A 26829-nucleotide genomic window follows, 5' to 3' on the forward strand; every position below is an offset into this window, starting at 1 on the left:
TTGGGTCATACAGCTAGTTGTTGGGCACATCAGAGAGAGAGAGAGAGAGTAGAATAGATAATAACATAGTTAATTTGGACTAGTTTAATTTGAAGTGGTTCCAATGAACTAAGAGCACCATCAAGTGGCCAGTTAGACATCTGAGTCTGAAGATACCATTTCCATGTATGTTGATGATAATTGAAATCTGTGGGCATGGATAAGAAAGCCTAGGAGGAGATTAAGAAGAGGACCAAGGGGCATATGTTGAGAAACTCCTTTAGAAGCCAAATAGAAGAGCTGAGTGACACTGGAGAGGTCAGAAAGGTATCAAGAAATCGGGAAGAATCACAGAAGGCAGGGAGAGGTCTTTCTAGAAGGAAGACTCGGTGAGTAGAGTCATTGTTTTTTGGAGATAATGAAGACGAGCCCTAAACATGTTCCATGAAGCTTGTAAGACAGAGGTGTCAATAAACTATAGTCCAGGCTCAGTTGCTTGCTTTTGTAAAAGTAAAAGCTTGCTTTTTTAAAACTTCTGTTGAAACACAGCCATGTTTATTCCTTTATGTATTATGTATGGCTGCTTTCTCTACAGTGGCAGCGAAGAGTAGTTGAGACAGAGAGCAAATGCCTTTGCTGTTTACTTTCTGGCCGTTTATGGAAAATGTTTGCTGACCTGGTGCACGTGTATAATTCAAGAGTGTTGTAGGTTTGACTCATTGACTATCCTGTTGTTGACCTTAATGAGAGCAGTTTAAATGGACAAAATTAGAGAGGTCAAGTACAATCAAAACAGAAAAATATCTATTAGATCAACAAAATCGAGGTTATGAGTGACCTTATAGAGAACCTGTAGAGAGGAGTGGAATACAAAGTCAGTAACAAGCTAGATTGGAATCAGGTGAGGTGAATTGGAAATCAAAATGTTTTGATAGTAATAACTATGAAAAAGCACTTTAGAAAGGATGCCTGCTGTCATCAAAGGATACCTGCTGTCATCAGAATCTTTGTGGTTAATTGGACTTTTATGAGTAATAAATACGCAGTATACTTTAGTTTTTATGTACTTTGTAAATTACTCAGCAACCAGGTGTTAACTACTATTTAATAAATTATTTCAAACACCAAACTTTAGACTCTAAAATTTTAAGAGTGACACATTTTGTGGTTTTTATGATATAGTTGAAGAAAATCAGAATGGAATATATGTTCTTAGAAACATCCTTCCATTTCTTTATTACCTTATTGGTAGCCATTCTTTGAGCAATTTCTTTTTTTCTTTTTGGAGACAGGGTCCTGGTATGTCACCTAAGCTGGAGTACAGTGGCACAAGCACGGCTCATTCTAGCCTCAACCTCTTGGGCTTAAGTGATCCTCCCACCTCAGCCTCCTGAGAAGCTGGGACCACAGGCGTATGCCACCATGCCCAGCTAATTTTTGTATTTTTTGTAGAGAAGAGGTTTCACCATGTTGCCCAGGCTCTCAAACTCCTGAGCTCAACCAGTCTGCCTTCTTTCGCCTCCCAAAATGCAAGAATTACAGGCGTGAGCCACCTCACCTGTCCCAAACTCTGTATTAAATGACTTAGAGAAAATATTAATGGATGCCACTTAAACGTCAAGTTCAGGTTTCTAAAAAGTAACATGTTGGCTGGGCGCGGTGGCTCACGCTTGTAATCCCAGCACTTTGGGAGGCCGAGGCGGGCGGATCACGAGGTCAGGAGATCGAGACCACGGTGAAAACCCCGTCTCTACTAAAAATACAAAAAAATTAGCCGGGCGTGGTGGCGGGCGCCTGTAGTCCCAGCTACTCGGAGAAGCTGAGGCAGGAGAATGGCGTGAACCCGGGAGCCGAAGCTTGCAGTGAGCCGAGATTGCGCCACTGCACTCCAGCCTGGGCGACAGAGTGAGACTCCGTCTCAAAAAAAAAAAACAAGTAACATGTTAAATGTGTGAACATATTTTACTAGCCAATATTAAGCATTTAAGTAATCAATACTCATTTAAAACCAATACGTAGGTGCATTGGCTACAACTATATGATGCCTCTTATTTCCCATGTAAACATATATATATTTTTGTTTCTGCAGGGTGCCTTGTACTGTCTCCTTGGAAATCACAGTGGTGTGTGCTTGGCAAACCTTCATGATTGGGACTGTATTATACAGACTTGGCCAGCGATTGTTTCTTCAGGGCTTAGCCAAGCAATGTCCCTGGAAAAGCCATCAATAGTGAGACTGTTTGATGATCTTGCAGAAAAGATTCACAGGCAGTATGAAACAATTGGCTTGGACTTCACAGTAAGCAATATCATTCTTTCATTCAGGTTTTAGTGGAAATCCTGTCTTGTTAAAATGCCCTTTATTTTTCATGCCTTTTTTCCAGTAATAATATTCTTGGCATTTGAGTCCAGTGTTTTTTTAAAAAAGCATTTGTTACCTGTTTGCTTTTTGTACTTTCATTGATCATTACTGTAGATAACAGGGTGGAGTAGCAAGTTGGAGAGTGGTAGGGAGACAGCCAGGGCTCCACAAAGGTTTATTGATTTGTTGTATTTACCCTTATTTTGTGTGTGCCCACAGCTTCATTTTTCAAAGAGTTAATTATATTTTACGAGGTTTACCATGCTAGCCAAAGTTGCAAAAGATCGACTGCTGGGTTCGTAATTTATAGTGAAGAAAACTAAAATTGAATGTTTTGACAAATGAAAGACTAAAGGATATAACTTTCAGTGGTGCTCAGGTTGAGAGTTATAGCAGATTTTCTAGGAACTTACAAATCTGTATTTATACTCCCTCAGAACATGGGGGTGAGTAAAAGAAGGGTGAGCACAGCAGAATCCCCCTCTTCCCTGAAGTGACTATGGTTGACATCTCTCCCGTTTTAAAAACCACTGTTCTAAATGTATTCCTTTTAAATCAAACATAGGCTTGCTATTTGCGACTGTCATTAGATTATACTTTACTTTTTAGAAAAAAAATTTTAATTGAGATGTAATTCACATATCATAAATATCACCCTTTTAATATGGACATGTTATATGCACGGTAGAATAGTCACAGGGCTGTGTAACCACTCGAATTCCAGAACATTTTCCTTTTCTTTGTTTCTCATTCTCATTCTGTCTCATTCTGTCCCCCAAGGCTAGAGTGCAGTGGCATAATCATCCCCTGCCTCAGCCTTCCTAGTAAGTAGGACGATAGGTGTGCACCACTACACCCAGCTAATTTAAATTTTCTTTTTTTTTTTTTTAGAGAGACAGGGGTCTTGCTGTGTTCCCAGGGCTGGTCTCAAACTCCTGGCCTCAAGCAGTCCACTCACCTTGACCTCCCAAAGTGCTAGGATTACAGAGATGAGCCACCATGTCTGGCCTCCACAATGTTTTCATCACCCCAAAAGAAAACAAGTACCTAATAGCAGTCGCTTCCCATTCTTCCATACCCTAAACCCCTGGAAACCACTTTCTCTCTCAGTAAATTTGCCCATTATTAGATATTTCATATAAATGGAATCATAAAATATGTGGACTTTTGTGTCTGGCCTTTTTCACTTAGCATAACATTTTCAAGGTTCGTTCAGGTAGTTTGCATGAGAACTTCATTTTTTTTCCTGCTTTTTTCTTTTTAACAAGATTCCAAAGTCATGTGTTGAAATAGCGGAATTACTTCAACAATCAAAAAACCCCTCTATCAACCAGATATTGCTTAGCCCAGAAAAAGTTAAGGAAGGAATTAAACGTCAACAAGAAAAGAATGCCGATGCCCTAAGGTAATTGATGAATGGTGTACTTCAATAGATGACATTATAGATAGTAAGTTTTGGCTTTTTTTTGAGACAGAGTCTTGCTCTGTTGCCCAGGCTGGAGTACAGTGAGACGATCATGGCTCACTGCAACCTCCACCTCCTGGGTTTAAGCTATTCTCAAGCGTCAGCCTCCCGAGTAGCTGAGATTACAGGCATGCACCACCACACCCGGCTAATTTTTGTATTTTTAGTGGAGACAGCGTTTCACCACATTGGCCAGACTGGTCTCGAACTCCTGGCCTCAAGTGATCTGCCCACCTCGGCCTCCCAAAGTGGTGGGATTACAGGCATGAGCCACTGCACCTGGCCAATAGTAAGTTTTTAACATCTCTAAAGTATAGATGTGTACCATAACTGCTTAATGATGTTTACACATTGACTTCTGAAAAAAATACAAAAAAGTTGAGAGATAATTACTGCACAGATTACTATTTTTCCTTTTTAAGCTATGGAGGTATAAAACACCATCTGAAAAATAAGGCCGAGCACAGTGGCTTATGCCTGTTATCCCAGCACTTTGGGAGGCTGAGGTGGGAAGATCGCTTGAACTAAGGAGTTCGAGACCAGCCTGGGCAACATGGTGAAACCCTGTCTATACAAAAAATACAAATATTAGCCAGGCATGGTGGCATGCGCCTACAGTCCCAGCTACTTGGGAGGCTAAGGTGGGAGGATCGCTTGAACCTGGGAGGCAGAGGTTACAGTGAGCAGAGATCGTGCCACTGCACTTCAGCCTGGGTAACAGAGCAAGACCCTGTCTCAAATAAACAAAACCAAAAGTTATTTCACTGTCCTTTTTTTTTTCTAGTGAATTATCTTTCTTTCTTTCTTTTCTTTTTTTTAAGGTAGTAATATTTCGGAAACTACATTACTGGTACACATCAGTCATTAATTCCTAAATTCAAGTTTAGCAGATGTATCGTTTTATAGTTCTTATAATAGTAATGACTTATTGGTCAAATTTGATATCAGGATTTTAATAAACTGTTTTTGGATTCTTGGTACCAAAGCACTTAAATGCTTCAGTGATAACACTCAAGCAAGAGTCTTCCTAACTTGATTTTGTCTTTGCCTTATAATTAGTATATGAATATGCCTCTTTGTTGTTTTCTAAAATGTCTATAAATAATAAACTCTTATAGCCTACCTAATATATTTCAGATACCTGGTATATCGTGTGTGTGTGTGTGTGTGTGTGTGTGTGTGTACCACTCCCAGTTAATTGATTACTACTTACAGAGTTATTTGTGCATGTCCATTCAGGAAAAGTTGAGTTCACTCTTCCTAGCCTTTCATGAGCTTTTGCCAGCATCTCTGTTCACCTGTCTACTTTCATTCTGGCTTGCTTCTCATCAGGCCCTTTATAGTCAGGTGGTGGGAAGTAAGTGGGGAAGGAGGGTGAATTTGGCTAGAATTTGAATTTCTATTATATTTTTGATGTTCATTTTGGTATTATAGTAAAATAATACCTCACCTGATTTTTTTTTTAAAGGAACTATGAAAATTTGGTAGACACCTTGCTAGATGGTGTGGAGCAAAGAAACCTGTAAGTGCAAAAGATTTTTGTAATTCCCACAGCATTTGTCTTAAATACTATAGGAGTTTTCTACGTGGAAGGCTATGAATGACTATGTCACAAAAAGTTATATTCTAGTTTGTGTATTTGGAAGCAGATTAAGAGGAAAAGAGATGGAGGGAAAGTCTGGGATTAATGATAGGAGCAGTGTTCTTCAGTAGACCTAAATTCTTGAGAAAGTTAAAATTATAAGGTGTTTCATATACAGTTTTTTTTTTTTTTTTCAAGTGGTTTTGTGTGTGATATGCTTTGTCATTTTTCCTCCTTTTAAGGCCTTGGAAATTTGAACATATAGGCATTGGGCTTCTGTCTCTACTGCTGAGAGATGACCGAGTGTTGCCTCTTCGTGCCATACGGTTTTTTGTTGAGAATCTCAACCATGATGCAATTGTAGTTCGAAAGGTACCTACCTTGTTTTAGCTACAGTGTTGGGTTTGAGAGTATGTACGTGACCTGAAGTCTTTAAATTCTTCACAAGCAATACACGCTTGGTTAATAAATATCTTGAAGTATATTGATTTGAAATCTCCCCCTGTTGATTCAGAGATGATAATGATTCATCCAACAAATGAACATGTTTAGGCACTCTGTTTAAACACTGGGGATATAGCAGGAAATAAGTTTATAGGCTAATGGGAAAGATTTAACAATTAGAAAACTAGGTGTGCAGTGTTTCAGGAGAGGCAAGAAACCCGAGGGTACAGCTTTTTACTCTCCAAGTGTTAGAGGTGAGGTGGGGAATGGGGAGATGGCCTAAGCTGAAGCATTGGAGAACGACCTTTAAAAATACCCTGAGGCTGGGCAGGGCTTGGTGGCTCACGCCTGTGATCCCAGCACTTTGGGAGGCTGAGGCAGGTGGATCACCTGAGGTCAGGAGTTCAAGACCAGCCTGACCAACATGGAGAAACCCTCGCTGCTAAAAGTACAAAATTAGCTGGGCATGGTGGCACATGCCTGTAATCCCAGCTACTCGGGAGGCTGAGGCAGTAGAATCGCTTGAACCCGGGAGGGGGAGGTTACAGTGAGCTGAGATTGTGCCATTGCACTCCAGCCTGGGCAACAAGAGTGAAAACTCCGTCTAAAAAAAAAAAAAAAATACCCTGAGGCTAAGATTTGAAGAATGAGCAGGTATTGGTTTAACAAAGAAAGGGTCAAAGTTTTCTAGAAAGAGAGACTAGCATGGGTCACGACTGTAGAGTAAGAACTGCCTATGATTCATTCGAAGTCAGATTTAGCACTCACATGGATGTACTGCCAGATGTCAATAGGTGAGGTTTTTTTTGTTTTTGTTGTTGTTGTTTTTTTTTTTTTTTTGAGACGGAGTCTTTCTCTGTCCCCCAGGCTGGAGTGCAGTGGCGCGATCTTGGCTCACCGCAACCTCCACCTCCTGGATTCACACCATTCTCCTGCCTCAGCCTCCTGAGTAGCTGGGACTACAGGCGCCCGCCAACACGCCTGGCTAATTTTTTGTATTTTTAGTAGAGACGGGGTTTCACCATGTTAGCCAGGATGGTCTCGATCTCCTGACCTCGTGATCCGCCCGCCTCGGCCTCCCAAAGTGCTGGGATTACAGGCTTGAGCTACCGCGCCCGGCCTCGGTGAGGTGTTTTTTTAAAGAAACAGAATCCACTTCTGCTTTGAGTAAAGCAGGCAACCAGTTAAGTGATTTAAACTTTTTTTTGTGAATGTGTACCTTTTTTCTTTTCTAGATGGCTATCTCAGCTGTTGCTGGTATCCTTAAACAGCTAAAAAGAACCCACAAAAAGCTGACCATTAACCCCTGTGAAATCAGTGAGTACTACCAGAAATAATTAATAGTGCTTTCCAATAAAACTCAGAAAATTTTCTTGACATGTACCAATTCCAGTTCTTGACCTCAAATATTGTTCTATGGATATTAACACAAAATATAAATAACATGAAGGAAACAGTTGACTTAGTAAAAGCTAGTGATAACTATTTACAAAAATAGCTTGACTCCTTCTGCCATCATATTTATCTCACCCACTAAGCAATTATACTAATTATTTTATCAACTGTATTTCAAAGACTTAAATTGCTGTTATTAATTTGTTAAAAGTTTCTCTTTGGGTGGCGGGATTAGGGACAAGGTGAATTTTCTTCCTCATACCTTATTGTATTACCACAATTTTTTTTTTCTTTTTTTGAGACGGAGTCTCACTGTCGCCCAGGCTGGAGTGCAGTGGTGCCATCTCGGCTCACGTATTACCACAATTTTTCAGAAGGAAAAAACATTTTTTTCTGGTCTCCAATCCAGGATTAAAACATTGCATTTAAATTGTATGGTATCTTTAGTTTCCTTTAATGCAGTGTTTAATCCTGGATTGGATTATAGTCCAGAAGAAAATGTTTTAATTTTTTTTTCATATAAAGTACATTCACTGGGACAACTGTCAAAATTTGAGTAAAGTCTGTTGATGAAATAATTTTACTGTATTAATGTAAGCTTTTTTGAGAATTGTATTTTGATTATTTGAGATAATGTCTGCAGTTTATACTCATAGTTTAGATAGGCAAGTATGTGTGGAGAGAGAGAGAATATCAAAGTATGCATGGTAAAATGTCAAAATTTGGGTGTCTCAGTAAAAGATGTGGGAATTTTTTGAGCTCTGTAAGTCTGAAATTATTATTTCAAATCTAAATAGTTTAAACAAAATTAATCCTTTTAATTTTGGTAAAAGGAATGAAGTATGTTTCATACTTGATCTCTCCCCCAAAATAACTGATTCAACACAATTTAGTAGATAATCCCATCTTCTCTGTTTTGAAATGTGCCCCCAGTTGCTCATATATATGTTATCTTAATGTTATTTTAATAGTGTCGTTTTGTGAAGACAAAGTTAAACTGGTACTGTTGATTGAAATTTGATAATAACTGTTGGGTGAATATTTTTAAATTCATCAAATGTGATTGTCTTTTCCTTAGGTGGATGTCCTAAACCCACCCAAATTATTGCTGGTGATAGGCCTGATAATCATTGGTTGCATTATGATAGCAAAACTATACCAAGAACTAAAAAAGAATGGGAGTCAAGTTGCTTTGTGGAAAAAACTCACTGGGGATACTACACCTGGCCAAAGTAAGTAACTTACTGCGCATCTTATCATTAAATGCCTTTGATATAACTGTTTTATCATATTTTGGTTTCTGGGGAGGTTCAGAGGCACTTGAAGGTTCTTTTATCTTTCCCCTTCCCTAGTCCTCTCTTTCTTTTGCTCCTGCCAATGCTATGCCTCATTCCTGCCTCTTTCCTTGTACAAAAACCCTTAGCCTTTCTGAATCCCATGGTTATTTGGCTAAGGAGGTTATTAATAGCTGCTCTAAATTATATTCCTACCTATTAATAATACACATGCCTAAACCAGCCCAGAGAAATACATATTTTTCTCTCCTTATTAACTCCATTTGTCATTAGGATACAGTGATCTGACAGATTTTTAAGGCCTAGACTGTTACTGCTGTACTCATCTCCCCAAACTTAGCATCTAGTTAGAGTTCATTAAAAGTGCCTTCTAATGCTTTCTATCCATGAAGCTCTAATATTTTTTTCTATGCGTATGATAAATATGAACTCTTACTATATAGGAATATGGTTGTTTATGCTGGTGTGGAAGAGCAGCCTAAGCTTGGCAGAAGCAGGGAGGATATGACAGAGGTAAGCATTCCATTTCACCATGGTTCAAATGCATCTTATTTTGGGCCACTGATTTATCTCAACTTCACTTCAGTTCTTCTTTTTCTTTTTTTTCTTAATACAATTTGTGTTTTTCAGTATAGCACTGCATAAATATTGGTGACTATGTAATCCATTCTCCCCAACCCCTTTATACTAGTGCCAGTTGACACAGATGTTGATGTATCTAAGACTGAGTTACTATCCCATTCACCACTCCCTTGGCTGATGCTTTATGTAGTTTGCTCCTCATTTCTTGTATTAGTTCCGATACAAGCATTTTGAAGGAAAAGTTAATGACTGATTTTTAGTTTTCTATTGCATATAAATTATGGGTACTCCGTAAATACATGTTGGTAGATTTCAGTTAAAACTCCTTGAACTTCATTTAATTTACTTCACTTTGAAAGTTGACTTGGCTGGGAGCCATGGCACATGCCTGTAATCCCAACACTTTGGGAGTCTGAGGCAGGTGGATCACTTGAACCCAGGAGTTTGAGACCATCCTGAGCAACATGGCAAAACCTTGTCTCTACAAAAATTAGCTGGGTGTAGTGGCGCACACCTGTAGTCCCAGCTACTTGGGAGGCTAAGGTGGGAAAATTACCCGACCCGAGGAAGGCAAGACTGCAGTGAGCCATGATTGCACCACTGCACTCCAGCCTGGGTGACAGAGTGAGACCCTGTCCCAAAAAAAGAAAAGAAAAAAAAGAAAGTTGACAAAGGGTTTTTAAGTTTATGTATTTATTCCTCGAGTTAATGGTATTGTAACTTTTTCTGATTCTGAAAAGTTGGCCTTTTAACTTCTGGTGTTATGTAAATATGAAAGTGATTTGTTGGGGCTTGATTTATAGTTTTGGGGATTTTAACAAATTGCACACCAGGTGTCACAGTGGCTTTCAGTCTTCATTTCCCCAGCAGAACGTTTGTTGATTTTTAATTCACAGTGTGAGAAATAGGATTCAAACTTGAGAATCTGAAGGAAAACTTACTGTTTTAGCATTTTTAGAGGGAGATACTTGGTTTTAGAAATCATTGTAGTCTGTGAGAACTAAGAATTCATTGAAACAAAAATACAGCCTGCTTTTGACTATCAAAATCTTTTTAATTTTAACTTTTTCAGAATCATGTTTTTAAGTGGATTTTAAACGCTGAATATTGTTCTTTTTTTAACTTTATAGGCAGAACAGATTATATTTGATCATTTTTCTGATCCTAAATTTGTTGAACAGTTAATTACTTTTCTATCATTAGAAGACAGAAAAGGAAAAGATAAGTTTAATCCACGACGTTTTTGTCTCTTTAAGGTAACTATATTGTTTACGTATCCTCTTTATAATGCTTAGTAACTATTCAGTTTGTAGGTTCATAACTTATAAATATTTGATCAAAGCTAGCCATCTGCCTTGATCTAAAACGGCACTGGAATTTACACTGAACATGTACAGACTTTTGTTGTCATTATTCCCTAAACAAGACATTACAACAAGTATTGACATAGCATTAATATATAATACGATTAGTAAACGTTGTATTAGGTCCTAAAAGTACTCTTAAGATGATTTAAAATATACAAGAGGATGTATATAGGTTATATGCAAATACAATACCATCTTATGTAATGGACTTGAACATTTTGGTATTTTGGGGTGGGGATCTTGAAACCAGATCCCCACATACACCAAGGGATGACTGTATTTGTCTTTAATGTTTGTTGTAATTGGCATTAGAAGGAAAAAAATACCCAAAACTATATGCGTTTTTTATGTTTAGTTGCTTTTTTTGAGGTGTGATACTTAGAGAGATTATTAATGTTTGTTTCGTTGGTTACATTTTAATGTGATATTTAAAATGACAGTATTCTTACTATTTTAACTTACCGGAATTGTTAAAACAGTTCTAAAGGGGAGTGTGCGTGGAGTTTTTAAGCACATTAGTAATGTACAGAATAATTACAAGCAAAATTATAATTGAGATGATAGTCATTTGAGTACTGAAGAACGGTCTTTCTTTTAAAGGGTATATTCAGGAATTTTGATGATGCCTTCCTGCCAGTTCTGAAGCCCCATTTAGAACGTTTGGTTGCAGATTCACACGAAAGCACCCAGCGATGTGTTGCAGAAATTATAGCTGGTTTAATCAGAGGTTCTAAGCATTGGACGTTTGAAAAGGTGATGTATTAATATTTGTACAGAACATTTCCTGTTAAAGCTATGTTACCCATTTTAGTGGCAATTCCCAACACATTAGATACTGACAATTAAAATATGAAATGTTCAATGATATGAAATATGCCGATATGTAGACATTGCTTTTGATTACAGATTACAGCCTAATGGTCTCTAGGAACATTTACTATCTTTAAATTTTTGAAGTTTTTATCCACATTGGGGGAAAAAATTTAAAAAAAGGAAAAAGGAATTCCAGTTTCTTGAAAAAGAGGAAGATCCTGGAACACTGGTCCTCCATTATTGCACTGTGTCACTCTGCTGATGGTGCAAGTGTGCTTCTCCCTTCATTAAGCCATTCCAGCTTCTCATTAAGTCCTTTCTCTTAGCTTCCTTATCATTTATATTACTTGCCCAGTCTTCTAGACAGTTGGAGTTTGACTCTCCCTTTTAGAGTATCCCTCTTTTTAATTGTAAGATTTAGTTTTCACACACCTGCCTTTAAGGTTAGTTCGTGAGCAAAATACACCAGACTAAAAATAACCTGGTCAAATGTCAGGACCAGCGGAACATAAGGTAGACCACTATTTTGTCAAAGAGATGACACAAATAGGGTTTTTTGGTCAACTTTTAGGAGGACTGCGAACACTTTTGCTTACAAGAAACAATTTTATTTTAAAATGTCACATGTATTCTTGTCATCTGTTACATTACTAAAGCCACTCCTTTTTTTTTTTTAATATTAGACTTTTAAGTTTTAGGGTACATGTGCACAATGTGCAGGTTTGTTACATATGTATACGTGTGCCATGTTGGTGTGCTGCACCCATTAACTCGTCATTTAGCATTAGGTATATCTCCTAATGCTCTCCCCTCCCCCCACCCCACAACAGTCCCCGGAATGTGATGTTCCCTTTCCTGTATCCGTGTGTTCTCAGTGTTCAGTTCCCACCTATGAGTGAGAACATGCAGTGTTTGGTTTTTTGTCCTTGCGATAGTTTGCTGAGAATGATGGTTTCCAGTTTCATCCATGTCCCTACAAAGGGACATCTTCATTTTTTATGGCTGCATAGTATTCCATGGTGCATATGTGCCACATTTTCTTAATCCAGTCTATCATTGTTGGACATTTGGCCTGGTTCCAAGTCTTTGCTATTGTGGATAGTGCTGCAATAAACATATGTGTGCATGTGTCTTTATAGCAGCATGATTTATAATCCTTTGGGTATATACCCAGTAATGGGATGGCTGGGTCAAATGGTATTTCTAGTTCTAGATCCCTGAGGAATCGCCACACTGACTTCCACAATGGTTGAACTAGTTTGCAGTCCCACCAACAGTGTAAAAGTGTTCCTATTTCTCCACATCCTCTCCAGCACCTGTTATTTCCTGATATTTTAATGATCACCATTCTAACTGGTGTGAGATGGTATCTCATGGTGGTTTTGATTTGCATTTCTCTGATGGCCAGTGATGATGAGCATTTTTTCATGTGTTTTCTGGCTGCATAAATGTCTTCTTTTGAGAAGTGTCTGTTCATATCCTTTGCCCACTTTTTGATGGGGTTGTTTGTTTTTTTCTTGTAAATGTGTTTGAGTTCATTGTAGATTCTGGATATTAGCCCTTTGGTAGATGAGTAGGTTGTGAAAATTTTCTCCCATTCTGTAGGTTGCCTGTTCACTCTGAAGGTAGTTTCTTTTGCTGTGCAGAAGCTCTTTAGTTTAATTAGATCCCATTTGTCAATTTTGGCTTTTGTTGCCATTGCTTTTGATGTTTTAGACATGAAGTCCTTGCCCATGCCTATGTCTTGGATGGTATTGCCTAGGTTTTCTTCTAGGGTTCTTATGGTTTTAGGTCTAACATTTAAGTCTTTAATCCATCTTGAATTAATTTTTGTATAAGGTGTAAGGAAGGGATCCAGTTTCAGCTTTCTACATATGGCTAGCCAATTTTCCCAGCACCATTTATTAAATAGGGAATCCTTTCCCCATTTCTTGTTTTTGTCAGGTTTGTCAAAGATCAGATGGTTGTAGATATGTGGCATTATTTCTGAGGGCTCTGTTCTGTTCCATTGATCTGTATCTCTCTTTTGGTACCAGTACCATGCTGTTTTGGTTACTGTAGCCTTGTAGTATAGTTTGAAGTCAGGTAGTGTGATGCCTCCGGCTTTGTTCTTTTGGCTTAGAATTGACTTGGCAATGCGGGTTCTTTTTTGGTTCCATATGAACTTTAAAGTAGTTTTTTCCAATTCTGTGAAGAAAGTCATTGGTAGCTTGATGGGGATGGCATTGAATCTATAAATTACCTTGGGCAGTATGGCCATTTTCATGATATTGATTCTTCCTACCCATGAGCATGGCATGTTCTTCCATTTGTTTGTATCCTCTTTTATTTCATTGAGCAGTGGTTTGTAGTTCTCCTTGAAGAGGTCCTTCACATCCCTTGTAAGTTGGATTCCTAGGTATTTTATTCTCTTTGAAGCAATTGTGAATGGGAGTTCACTCATGATTTGGCTCTCTGTCTGTTATTGGTGTATAAGAATGCTTGTGATTTTTGTACATTGATTTTGTATCCTGAGACTTCGCTGAAGTTGGTTATCAGCTTCAGGAGATTTTGGGCTGAGACAATGGGGTTTTCTAGATATACAATCATGTCATCTGCAAACAGGGACAATTTGACTTCCTCTTTTCCTAATTGAATACCCTTTATTTCCTTCTCCTGCCTGATTGCCCTGGCCAGAACTTCCAACACTATGTTGAATAGGAGTGGTGAGAGAGGGCATCCCTGTCTTGTGCCAGTTTTCAAAGGGAATGCTTCCAGTTTTTGCCCATTCAGTATGATATTGGCTGTGGGTTTGTCATAGATAGCTCTTATTATTTTGAGATACGTCCCATCAATACCTAATTTATTAAGAGTTTTTAGCATGAAGCATTGTTGAATTTTGTCAAAGGCCTTTTCTGCATCTATTGAGATAATCATGTGGTTTTTGTCTTTGGTTCTGTTTATATGCTAGATTACATTTATTGATTTGCATATGTTGAACCAGCCTTGCATCCCAAGGATGAAGCCCACTTGATGATGGTGGATAAGCTTATGTGCTGCTGGATTCAGTTTGCCAGTATTTTATTGAGGATTTTTGCATCAATGTTCATCAAGGATATTGGTCTGAAATTCTCTTTTTTGGTTGTGTCTCTGCCAGGCTTTGGTATTAGGATGATGCTGGCCTCATCAAATGTGTTAGGGAGGATTCCCTCTTTTTCTATTGATTGGAATAGTTTCAGAAGGAATGGTACCAGCTCCTCCTTGTACCTCTTGTAGAATTCGGCTGTGAATCCATCTGGTCCTGGACTCTTTTTGGTTGGTAAGCTATTGATTATTGCCACAATTTCAGAGCCTGTTATTGGTCTATTCGGAGATTCAACTTCTTCCTGGTTTAGTCTTGGGAGGATGTATGTGTTGAGGAATTTATCCATTTCTTCTAGATTTTCTAGTTTATTTGCATAGAGGGGTTTGTCATATTCTCTGATGGTAGTTTGTATTTCTGTGGGATCGGTGGTGATATCCCCTTTATCATTTTTTATTGCGTCTATTTGATTCTTCTCTCTTTTCTTCTTTATTAGTCTTGCTAGCGGTCTATTGATTTTGTTGATCTTTTCAAAAAACCAGCTCCTGGATTCATTAATTTTTTGAAGGGTTTTTTTGTATCTCTATCTCCTTCAGTTCTGCTCTGATTTTAGTTATTTCTAGCCTTCTGCTAGCTTTTGAATGTGTTTGCTCTTGCTTTTCTAGTTCTTTTAATTGTGACGTTAGGGTGTCAATTTTGGATCTTTCCTGCTTTCTCTTGTGGGCATTTAGTGCTATAAATTTCCCTCTACACACTGCTTTGAACGTGTCCCAGAGATTCTGGTATGTTGTGTCTTTGTTCTCGTTGGTTTCAAAGAACATCTTTATTTCTGCCTTCATTTCGTTATGTACCCAGTAGTCAATCAGGAGCAGGTTGTTCAATTTCCATGTAGTTGAGGGGTCTTCAGTGAGTTTCTTAATCCTGAGTTCTAGTTTGATTGCACTGTGGTCTGAGAGACAGTTTGTTGTAATTTCTGTTCTTTTACATTTTCTGAGGACAGCTTTACTTCCAACTATGTGGTCAATTTTGGAATAGGTGTGGTGTGGTGCTGAAAAGAATGTATATTCTGTTGATTTGGGGTGGAGAGTTCTGTAGATGTCTATTAGGTCCGCTTGGTGCAGAGCTGCGTTCAATTCCTGGGTATCCTTGTTAACTTTCTGTCTCGTTGATCTGTCTAATGTTGACAGTGGGGTGTTAAAGTCTCCCATTATTATTGTGTGGGAGTCTAAGTCTCTTCGTCGGTCACTAAGGACTTGCTTTATGAATCTGGGTGCTCCTGTGTTGGGTGCATATATATTTAGGATAGTTAGCTCTTCTTGTTGAATTGATCCCTTTACCATTATGTAATGGCCTTCTTTGTCTCTTTTGATCTTTGTTGGTTTAAAGTCTGTTTTATCAGAGACTAGGATCGCAACCCCTGCCTTTTTTTGTTCTCCATTTCCTTGTTAGATCTTCCTCCATCCCTTTATTTTGAGCCTATGTGTGTCTCTGCACATGAGATGGGTTTCCTGAATACAGCACACTGATGGGTCTTGACTCTTAATCCAATTTGCCAGTCTGTGTCTTTTAATTGGAGCATTTAGCCCATTTACATTTAAAGTTAATATTGTTATGTGTGAATTTGCTCCTGTCATTATGATGTTAGCTGGTTATTTTGCTCATTAGTTGATGCAGTTTCTTCCTAGCCTTGATGGTCTTTATGTTTTGGCATGTTTTTGCAGTGGCTGGTACTGGTTGTTCCTTTCCATGTTTAGTGCTTCCTTCAGGAGCTCTTGTAGGGCAGGCCTGGTGGTGACAGAATCTCTCAGCATTTGCTTGTCTGTAAAGTATTTTATTTCTCTTTCACTTATGAAGCTTAGTTTGGCTGGATATGAAATTCTGGATTGAAAATTCTTTTCTTTAAGAATGTTGAATATTGGCCCCCACTGTCTTCTGGCTTGTAGAGTTTCTGCCGAGAAATCAGCTGTTAGTCTGATGGGCTTCCCTTTGTGGGTAACCCGACGTTTCTCTCTGGCTGCCCTTAACATTTTTTCCTTCATTTCAACTTTGGTGAATCTGACAATTATGTGTCTTGGAGTTGCTCTTCTCGAGGAGTATCTTTGTGGCGTTCTCTGTATTTCCTGAATCTGAATGTTGGCTGAATCTGAATGTTGGCCTGCCTTGCTAGATTGGGGAAGTTCTCTTGGATAATATCCTGCAGAGTGTTTTCCAACTTGGTTCCATTCTCCCCATGAGTTTCAGGTACACCAGTCAGACGTAGATTTGGTCTTTTCACATAGTCCTGTGTTTCTTGGAGGCTTTGTTCGTTTCGTTTTATTCTTTTTTTCTAAACTTCCCTTCTCGCTTCATTTCATTCATTTCGTCTTCCATCACTGATACCCTTTCTTCCAGTTGATCGCATTGGCTCCTGAGGCTTCTGCATTCTTCACGTAGTTCTCGAGCCTTGGCTTTCAGCTCCATCAGCTCCTTTAAGGACTTCTCTGCGTTGGTTATTCTAGTTATCCATTCGTCTAATTTTTTTTCACAGTTTTTAACTTCTTTGCCATTGGTTTGAATTTCCTCCTGTAGCTCAGAGTAGTTTGATTGTCTGAGGCCTTCTTTCAACTCATCGAAGTCATTCTCCATCCAGCTTTGTTCCGTTGCTGGTGAGGAGCTGCGTTCCTTTGGAGGAGGAGAGGCGCTTTGCTTTTTATTGTTTCCAGTTTTTCTTTTTTTTTTTTTTTTTTTTTTTTTTGAGACGGAGTCTCGCTCTGTCACCCAGGCTGGAGTGCAGTGGCGCGATCTCGGCTCACTGCAACCTCCGCCTCCCAGGTTCACGCCATTCTCCTGCCTCAGCCTCTCCGAGTAGCTGGGACTACAGGCGCCCGCCACCACGCCCGGCTAATTTTTTGTATTTTTAGTAGAGACGGGGTTTCACCGTGGTCTCGATCTCCTGACCTCGTGATCCGCCCGCCTCGGCCTCCCAAAGTGCTGGGATTACAAGCGTGAGCCACCGCGCCCGGCCTGTTTCCAGTTTTTCTGCTCTGTTTTTTCCCCCACCTTTGTGGTTTTATCTACTTTTGGTCTTTGATGATGGTGACATACAGAAGGGTTTTTGGTGTGGATGTCCTTTCTGCTTGTTAGTTTTCCTTCTAACAGACAGGACCCTCAGCTGCAGGTCTGTTGGAGTTTGCTAGTGGTCCACTCCAGACCCTGTTTGCCTGGGTATCAGCAGTGGTGGCTGCAGAACAGCGGTGGCTGTAGAACAGCGAATCTTGGTGAACCGCAAATGCTGCTGCCTGATCGTTCCTCTGGAAGTTTTGTCTCAGAGGAGTACCCAGCCATGTGAGGTGTCAGTCTGCCCATACTGAGGGGTGCCTCCCAGTTAGGCTGCTTAGGGGTCAGGGGTCAGGGACCCACTTGAGGAGGCAGTCTACCCGTTCTCAGATCTCCAGCTGCATGCTGAGAGAACCACTACTCTCTTCAAAGCTGTCAGACAGGGACATTTAAGTCTGCAGAGGTTACTGCTGTCTTTTTGTTTGTCTGTGCCCTGCCCTCAGAGGTGGAGCCTACAGAGGCAGGCAGGCAGGCCTCCTTGAGCTGTGGTGGGCTCCACCCAGTTCGAGCTTCCCAGCTGCTTTTGTTTACCTAATCAAGCCTAGGCAATGGCAGGCGCCCCTCCCCCAGCCTCCCTGCTGCCTTGCAGTTTGATCTCAGACTGCTGTGCTAGCAATCAGTGAGACTGCGTGGGTGTAGGATCCTCCAAGCCAGGTGCGGGATATAATCTCCTGGTGTGCCGTTTTTTAAGCCTGTTGGAAAAGCACAGTATTAGGGTGGGAGTGACCCGATTTTCCAGGTGCCGTCTGTCACCCCTTTCTTTGACTAGGAAAGGGAACTCCCTGACCCCTTGCACTTCCCGAGTTAGGCAATGCCTCACCCTGCTTTGGCTCGCACACTGTGCACTGCACCCACTGTCCTGCACCCACTGTCTGGCACTCCCTAGTGAGATGAACTCAGTACCTCAGATGGAAATGCAGAAATCACCGGTCTTCTGCATCACTCACGCTGGGAGCTGTAGACCGAACTGTTCCTATTTGGCCATCTTCTACTAAAGCCACTCTTGAGTTACCTGTTTTGCAAAACATAATTCATATCCCTATATGTTCTTTGAGATAAAGCTTTTTTTGATAAAATCGAAACAATGCTGCCACTGGAAATTTTGTCTCAAACCATTCCTGCTGATTGAAAAATTCCTTCCTTCCTTCCTTCCTTCCGTCCTTCCTTCCTCCATCTGTCCTTCCGTCCATCCGTCCATCTTCCTTGTCTGTCTTTCTTCTTTTTCTTTTTTTCTGGACAGTCTTAGTCTGTCACCCAGGCTGGAGTACAGTGGTGTGATCATTGCTTACTGCAACCTCTGCTCCCTGGGTTCAAGCAATGCCTCAGCCACCTCAGTAGCTGCGATTACAGGCATGCGCCACCTTGTCAGGCTAATTTTTGTATTTTTAATAGAGGCAGGGTTTCTCCATGTGGCCAGGCTGGTCTCGAACTCCTGGCTCTTGAACTCCGCCTACCTTACCCTCCCAAAGTGCTGGGATTACAGGTGTGAGCTACTGTGCCTGGCCTTCATTCATTCTTTTAAAAAAAAAAATTCAAATTTTTTTTAGGAACTTAAAAAATTAATAATAGTGACTGTTCATGTTTATGGCGTACGTGTGATATTTTGATACATGCACACAATGTGTAATGATGAAATCAACGTATGTCCTTTTAAACTAAAATACAGTCCATGGACCTGCAGCAGGGGTAGCACTTGGGAGCTTTTTAGGAAAGTAAGATCTCAGGCGCACTTGAGATGAATCAGTCTGCATTTTATCAAGACCTCAAGGTGATTTGTGTACTCATTAACCCATGAGAAAATGTGTGTATGTAAATGCAGTCTCTTTACAACTGTACACGTTTTTAAGGGCTGTTTGTCCCAGACTTGGAATTTGAAGATTATATCTCAGGCTGATTACTAAATTAAATTAAAATGTCATTGCCTCTTGCTTTAAGGTTTAATCAAATGATCTTGATAAACATGGAAAACTTGATTGAGGTTTTGTTTAGCCTAGCGTACTATTATACAAGATTTTTAAGAACACTTATCAGTCGTATGAGAGATTTGTTTTGTTTTGTTTTTTTAGATGGAGTCTCACTCTGTTGCTTAGGCTGGAGTGCAGTGGGATGATCTCGGCTCACTGCAACCTCTGTCTCCCAGGTTCAAGCAATTCTATTGCCTCAGCCTCCCGAGTAGTTGGGATTACAGGCATGTGCCACTATGCTCAGCTAATTTTTATTTTTTTTGTAGAGACATGGTTTCGCCATGTGGCCAGGTTGGTCTCGAACTCCTGATCTCAAGTGATCCCCCTACCTTGGCCTCCCAAAGTTCTCGGATTACAGGCAGGATCCACTGCACCCAGCCAAGAGATATTTGTTAAAGAGCCATGCAAAGTATTTACTCTTTTCTGAATATTTTTTGGGAAAAAATTTCACCTATACCTGGATATGTATGGTGATAATGTACTTTGCTAGATTATTTGGTTGCTCTAAAAAATGGTTAGGGCCAGGCATGCTAGCTCATGCTTATAATTCCAGCACTTTGGGAGGCCAAGGTGAGAGGATTGCTTGAGACTAGGAGTTCAAGAGCAGCCTGGGCAACATAGCAAGATCCTGTTTTTACAAAAAGTAAAAAAATTGCAGGGCATAGTGGCACACACCTATAGTCCACGCTCCTTGGAAGGCTGAAGCGAGTGGATCGCTTGAGCTCGGAAGCCTAAGGCGACGTCGAGGTATGATCGTGCCACTGCACTCCAGCCTGGGCAATAGCATGAGACCATGTCTCAAAAATAATTTAAATGATATATCTGTATGTGTATACATTTCCAGGCAAAGAAAGATATTTGAAGAAAAATATTCTGAGTGTCATTAACTCTTACCCATATATTTTGTTTTGATTAGGTGGAGAAGCTTTGGGAGCTTCTGTGCCCTCTGCTTAGAACAGCACTGTCCAATATTACCGTAGAAACTTATAATGACTGGGGAGCTTGTATAGCAACATCCTGTGTAAGTTACCCTACATCTTTCTTTGTCTAACTGATCTATTCAAACTATATGATACTGTCTCTCAAAGTGTGTGAAATCTCATAACACTTTTTAAATCGTTTTGGATTTTGTTTTTAAATTTTTATTTTTTATTTCCGTGGGATTAGAGACTATTATTCTAAGTGAGGTAACTCACTTCTTGCATCTTGAAAGTTTGTTCATGCTTTTGTCATCTTATGTAATTGGAGATGGCTCTATTCAGCCTTTCAAATAAGTCTTGAGAAGTAACTCTTAAGTGATTATTATATCTTCTCTGCTGTGGTAATGCATTTAAAATTAAGTGACAATCATGTATTTGGAAATGTCACTTACATATAGTAAAAGCCACATAATACAAAGTTATAGGTATTATTTTTTATACCAGATATGTCCATAGCTTGTGTACTTTGATTGAAGATGATCCATTTAGCTAACAACAGTTTTCTCACTGTTAACTTGAACTACGATAGTCACATTTGAATTTGAGTCACCTATCAGTTTTAGTTTGATTTTCTTCTTCTATACAGTCAGCCCTCCATGTCCATGAGTTCCACATCTGTGGTTTCAGCCAACCTGAGGAGATGGAGAATATTTCAGAAGGGGGTGGGGGGATGGTTGTGTCTATAGTGAACCTGTTCAGATTTTTTTTTCTTGTCATTATTCCCTAAACAATACAGTATAACAACTATTTACATAGCATTTACATTGTATTAGGTATTACAAATACTCTAGAGAAGATTTGAAGTATACAGGAGGATGTGCATAGGTTATATGTAAATACTACACCATTTTCTTCAGAGACTTGAACATCTAAGGGAGTTCTGGAACCAATCCACCACAGATACCAAGGGGCGACTATACTTATATATGTTTTTAGTATTTCTAAAATAATTGAATATGGCTGGGTGCACTAGCTCTCAACTTTAATCGCAGAACTTTGGGAGGCCGAGGCAGGAAGATCGCTTGGGGCCAGGAGTTGGAGACCAGCCTGGGCAACATAGGGATACACTGTCTCTACAAAAAATAAAAAATTAGCCAGGCATAGTGGTGCATGCCTGTGGTCCCAGCTACTTGAGAGGCCGAGGCGGGTGGATTACTTGAGCCTGGGAGGTAATCATACCACTTCACTCCAGCCTGGGCAACAGAGTTAGACCTAGCCTCAAAAATAAAATTAAATTAAATAACTGAGTATGATTTATTTACAGAATAAATAAATAAATGTCCCCTGTTTAACTGTTACATCATATTTTAAACACAGGAAAGCAGAGATCCCCGGAAACTTCACTGGCTTTTTGAACTGCTGTTGGAATCACCATTGAGTGGTGAAGGAGGATCCTTTGTAGATGCATGGTAAATTTTTTTAAAAACCTATGAGGTTAACACAAAAGGTTTTGTGTTAACGTATGTATAAATGGAAATGAATGGTCTCTACTTGTAAAGTCTAGATGAAGTAATTGCTTTCTTCTGGAAGGTGATGTGATCTGGTTCCATATAACATGTGATACTTAATAAGAGTTATTTATTAGTTGGACAAGTAAGTGAGATGTAGGCAACCTGAGCAATTTAAACACAAATTAGAGTCAGCATTCTTTGCTGTCAGATATTTTATTGGAATTATCTTTTGTACTTTTGTGTCTTCATCACATCTTATTTTTCACTTTTTCCTGTTAAAAAGATAGAAAGAGAGAGTAATCATTTCAAGGAAAAACTGCCTTGGTTGGGGCATATGGTGCTGTAGAAAGTTAGACAATAGTAATATGGATAATTTCATTAAAAAGAAGAAGCACTTAATTAATGAGAAAACTTGAATTCTGATGTTTAAATATTAGTCGGCGAGTATTCTTAAGTCAGTATTTCCTTCAGTTGTCTAGTAGTGGAGATGAAATGCAAATACAGAGAAAATGATATAGGAAAAATAAAATCTTCATAAAGAGGCTATTTTGAGTTGTGGATATTGTAGTATTTATTCGGTGAGAAAATGAAAAAGCTTTAAGTGAAATACAGATATTGGCTGTCCATACTGTCAATATGTAAAGGCAGAAAGGGCCTCCAATATAACACTACGATGCTTTAATTTTAGTCGACTTTATGTACTACAAGGTGGCCTTGCCCAGCAAGAATGGAGAGTGCCTGAACTATTGCACAGACTACTGAAGTACTTGGAACCCAAACTCACCCAGGTTTACAAAAATGTCAGAGAAAGGATAGGAAGGTAGGTACTGTTTTCTCTGTGGTATACCTCTCGAGTTCTTTGTTTTTTTTTTTTTTAATTGTAATAGCTAATACATGCTGGTTATGTTGTCAGTGGGTTTCATGATGTCTTTCTCAAATTGTTTGCTATTGTGTCGTGGGAAACGATGAAACACTCTGAATGTAAACTAGGACAGCAGTGTGCTCAGAAGCCAGAGATGAGCAGTCAGAACACCTAAGTGTTAACACCCCTTAATTATAAGGCTTCTTTTACACACAGGCATAATCTAAGACCCACTCCAGGAATTGTCTTGGGACAGTTTCCTTTGATTGGGTCATAACTTTTGAACCTCATTTTTATTTATGTGGCACCTCTTCCTATTATTAAGTATTTTATTTTGCAGTGTGCTGACCTACATATTCATGATAGATGTATCTTTGCCAAATACCACACCAACCATATCGCCTCATGTCCCTGAGTTTACTGCTCGAATTCTGGAGAAATTGAAACCTCTCATGGATGTGGATGAAGAAATTCAGAACCATGTTATGGAAGAAAATGGAATTGGTGAAGAAGATGAACGAACTCAGGGCATTAAACTCTTGAAAACCAGTGAGTGGATAAAATTAGTAGAAACTCAGTTGAAAACATTTATTTGATTATCCTGTGGAGTTTTTTCCACCACTTTTTTTATTGTGGTAAAATAGACATAATGAAAAATTTACTATTTTCACCATTTTTAAGTGTGCAGTTCAGTGGCATTAAGTACATTCACACCCTTGTGCAACCATCACCACCATTTATCTCTAGAATCCTCTTCATCATACAAAACTGAAACTCTGTACCCTTTAACAACAGCTCCTCATTTTCCCTCCCCTCATCCTTTGTAACCACTGTCTACTTTCCATCTCTGAATTTGCCCATTCTAGTTAGGTCATATAAGTTGAATCATAAGTCTTTTTTGTGTCTGGCTTATTTCATGTTACATAGTATTTTCAAGTTGAATGAATGAATTTCTGAATCATGTTGTGTCATTAATCTGTTACCCATTCATCTGTTTGCTGGATATTTGGGTTTCCACCTTTGGCTATTGTGACTAGTGCTTCTCTGAACATTGATGTTTGTATAAGTACCTGTTTGAGTTCCTGCTGTCAGTTCTTTAGGGTATGTACCTAGAAGTGGAATTGTTAGACCATGTAGTATTTCTGTGCTTAAGTTTTTGAAGAGCTGCCAGACTCTTCTCCGCAGCAGCTGCACCATTTTACATTCCAGTCAGCAAATGCACAAGGGTTCTGTGTTCTCACCACTTGTTTTCTGTTTGTTTGCTTGCTTTTTTAAAGTATAGCCATCTTAGTGGGTATGAAGCGGTATCTTGTGATTTTGGTTTGCATTTCCCTAATGATTACTGATACTTCAAGAATCTTTATTAGCCATTCGTATTTCTTGTTTGGAGAAATATCTACTCATGTCGTTCATTACCCACCCCTCTGCTGCCTTTCACTCTGTCGTCCAGGCTGCTTACTGCAGCCTCAACCTCCGGGGCTCAAGAGATCCTCCCACCTCAGCCTCCTGAGTAGCTGGGACTACAGGTGTGCAACACCACACCCAGCTAATTTTTAAATATTTTCTAGAGACAGGGGTCTCCATATGTTGCCCAGACTGGTCTTGAACTCCTGAGCTCAAGGGATCCTCCTGCCTTGGCCTCCAAAAGTGCTAGAATTACAGGCATGAGCCACTGTACCCAGCCCATTTCTGAATTAGATTGTTTTGTTGTTTTTGAGTTTTAGTTCTTTATTTATTCTAATATCAATCCCTTATCAGATACACAATTTAGAAATATTTTCTCGTATTCAGTGGGTTGTCTTTCTACTCTCTGGATAGTGTCTTTTTATGCACAGAAGTTTTAAATTTTATTTTGGGTGCTGTTATACTGCTTCTGAATAAGTGTCTAATTTATGAAGTAACATAGATGATCTCTTAGCACCAAAGAGCTGTCAGAGTGGCTGTATGACAATAACATTACAATATTGTTCTACTTTGTGGTCTGTAAATGGATAGTAAAGACTTACTCTGCATCTTTGTTTTCAAAATAGTATTGAAATGGCTGATGGCAAGTGCAGGAAGATCCTTTTCTACAGCAGTTACAGAACAACTTCAGCTTCTACCTTTGTTTTTTAAGGTAAGGTTTTGCTGAAATTAAGAATGCATCTCCTTTTGACCTTCATAAGGAATTTGTGTTCATCATCTGATGGTTGAAGTTCTTCAGACAGTGTGAATTTTGATTGGATCTCTGAAAAGTAGAATGGTCACAGGAGAATCATTAGGTGACAGTGGTTTAATATTTGTTGAAATTGTGTTTTAATATTAGATGACAGCAGGATTTTGACAGCTACATGAAAATTTAACAGAATATTGTTTTACCTGGTAGCTAATTTCTGAGTAATAGCAGATTAGAGGAACTATTGGCAGTTAAAAGAAAAGCTACAAAGAAATTTTTTAATATAGCCATTTCTGACTTCTTTACTAATATAATCTACAAATGAAAATGTTCAGTATATTGTGTTTATTTTACAATGTTAAAGGGCCCTATAACTGTTTCTAACAAATATCTGCAGGAAATCATTTGCCTCTGGTATCATATAATGACATTTTGTTAATGAAAGGCATGGCTTGAGGTGGTTTTATCTAATCATCTACTCAGGGGATGCAGCTAGTGGAACTAAGGTCACAGGTTGACGCATTAGTTTCCAAAATCATAGTTTGCAATAATGATATGGTTGGCTGTGGTTAGGAAAACAGTGTTAATTGTACATTTGAAAGGCTTGGCATAAACATCACCACTTTTTGACATTATTCATCAGTACAGTTATTATTATCTAAGGAGGAGGACCCTTATTATTGTTAACAAATGGCATGCTAAACTTTTGATTTGCTATAGTATATTTTGTCTTTAGGAAATTTCGAACAGTTAACTGTACCAGTAACTTTCAAAGATTGTACTACTAAAATACTTATAAGAATGCCATGCAGAGGATGATACCCATGAATGTCCCTGGGATCTTTTAGGGTATAAAAGTAGACAGTAGCTGCTAGTATATAGGTCCTTCTTACCTATAGGTCTTTGGTGTATGTAGGATTTGTCTGCCTAGTACTTATGTGTTTTTCCTCTGTCACATACCAAGCGGATGTAGAACATTGATAAATTCATAATGTGCACTGATTGTTAGGATAGCTGGGGTTCCATCCCTTTTCTTTTATTCAGAACAAATACAGGCAAGTATGTAAGAGTGAAGTTGGTAGAAGGATGATTTGAATCCACTTGAAGTTTATGAAAAAACTTAGATCATTAGAAACCTGTATGATAGAGGCCGGGTGTGGTGGTTCACGCCTGTAATCCCAGCACTTTGGGAGGCCAAGGCGGGTGGATCACGAGGTCGAGATCGAGACAATCCTGGCCAACATGGTGAAACCCCGTCTCTACTAAAAATACAAAAATTAGCTGGGCATGGTGGTGCACGCCTGTAGTCCCAGCTACTTGGGAGGCTGAGGCAGGAGAATCGCTTGAACCCGGGAGGTGGAGGTTATAGTGAGCTGAGATCGTGCCACTGCATTCCAGCCTGGCGACAGAGCAAGACTCCATCTCAAAAGAAAAGAAAAGAAAGCTGTACGATATAAGTTACCATTGACAAGCCTAACTTCTCACCTGGATATACTAATATTGAGGATATACTTATACTAGGCCATCATGCTGAATGGGGCCAGAGGTACACAGGCATCACATCATAGTTATTTTGCACATAAATCAGATGTGTAGAGTGTGAGGATAAAGAGAGGCATTTAAAAGAAACCTGTTTACTAAACCATGAGAGGAGCACAGAAGGAGTTGAAGGAGGAGGTCAGAAATTCCCTTTCCAACATATTTCAAATGCTTATAAGACTTATAAGTGAAGATGCTTTTATAAGTGAAGATAATGGGTAAACATTCAGAGTTCAGTGGAATAGTGCAGCCTGGTGGTACAGACTTAAATGTCATCAACAGAGATGGTATTTAAAACCATGAAATTGAATGAGATCATCAAGGGAATGGGTGTAGATGGAAAAAAAAAAAGAAATACAAGAATTGAGCCAACATTCGCAGGTTAGGGTGATGAGAACACAACAAATAGAGATGATTCAGTTAGCATATGCCTCATA

General features: G+C 39.2%; 1 protein-coding gene across 9 annotated transcripts in view; it reads left to right on the plus strand.

Annotated features, from left to right (window-relative positions):
- PSME4 (proteasome activator subunit 4) overlaps positions 1-26829 on the plus strand; it is a 134637-nt gene that overhangs the window by 70428 nt on the left and 37380 nt on the right. For all 9 annotated transcript variants that reach the window (XM_032177001.2, XM_058428429.1, XM_058428428.1 and 6 more), the window contains 14 exons: positions 2069-2278; positions 3610-3746; positions 5275-5328; positions 5631-5760; positions 7068-7149; positions 8306-8459; positions 8966-9035; positions 10235-10360; positions 11072-11224; positions 20322-20426; positions 21703-21794; positions 22525-22656; positions 23039-23247; positions 24729-24814. In XM_032177001.2, the coding sequence (XP_032032892.1) occupies positions 2069-2278; positions 3610-3746; positions 5275-5328; positions 5631-5760; positions 7068-7149; positions 8306-8459; positions 8966-9035; positions 10235-10360; positions 11072-11224; positions 20322-20426; positions 21703-21794; positions 22525-22656; positions 23039-23247; positions 24729-24814 (1740 nt within the window). The remainder of the gene's footprint in view (positions 1-2068; positions 2279-3609; positions 3747-5274; positions 5329-5630; positions 5761-7067; positions 7150-8305; positions 8460-8965; positions 9036-10234; positions 10361-11071; positions 11225-20321; positions 20427-21702; positions 21795-22524; positions 22657-23038; positions 23248-24728; positions 24815-26829) is intronic.

Source organism: Hylobates moloch, unplaced genomic scaffold (genome assembly GCF_009828535.3).
Source record: "Hylobates moloch isolate HMO894 unplaced genomic scaffold, HMol_V3 SCAFFOLD_15, whole genome shotgun sequence".
Classification (NCBI taxonomy): Eukaryota; Metazoa; Chordata; class Mammalia; order Primates; family Hylobatidae; genus Hylobates; species Hylobates moloch.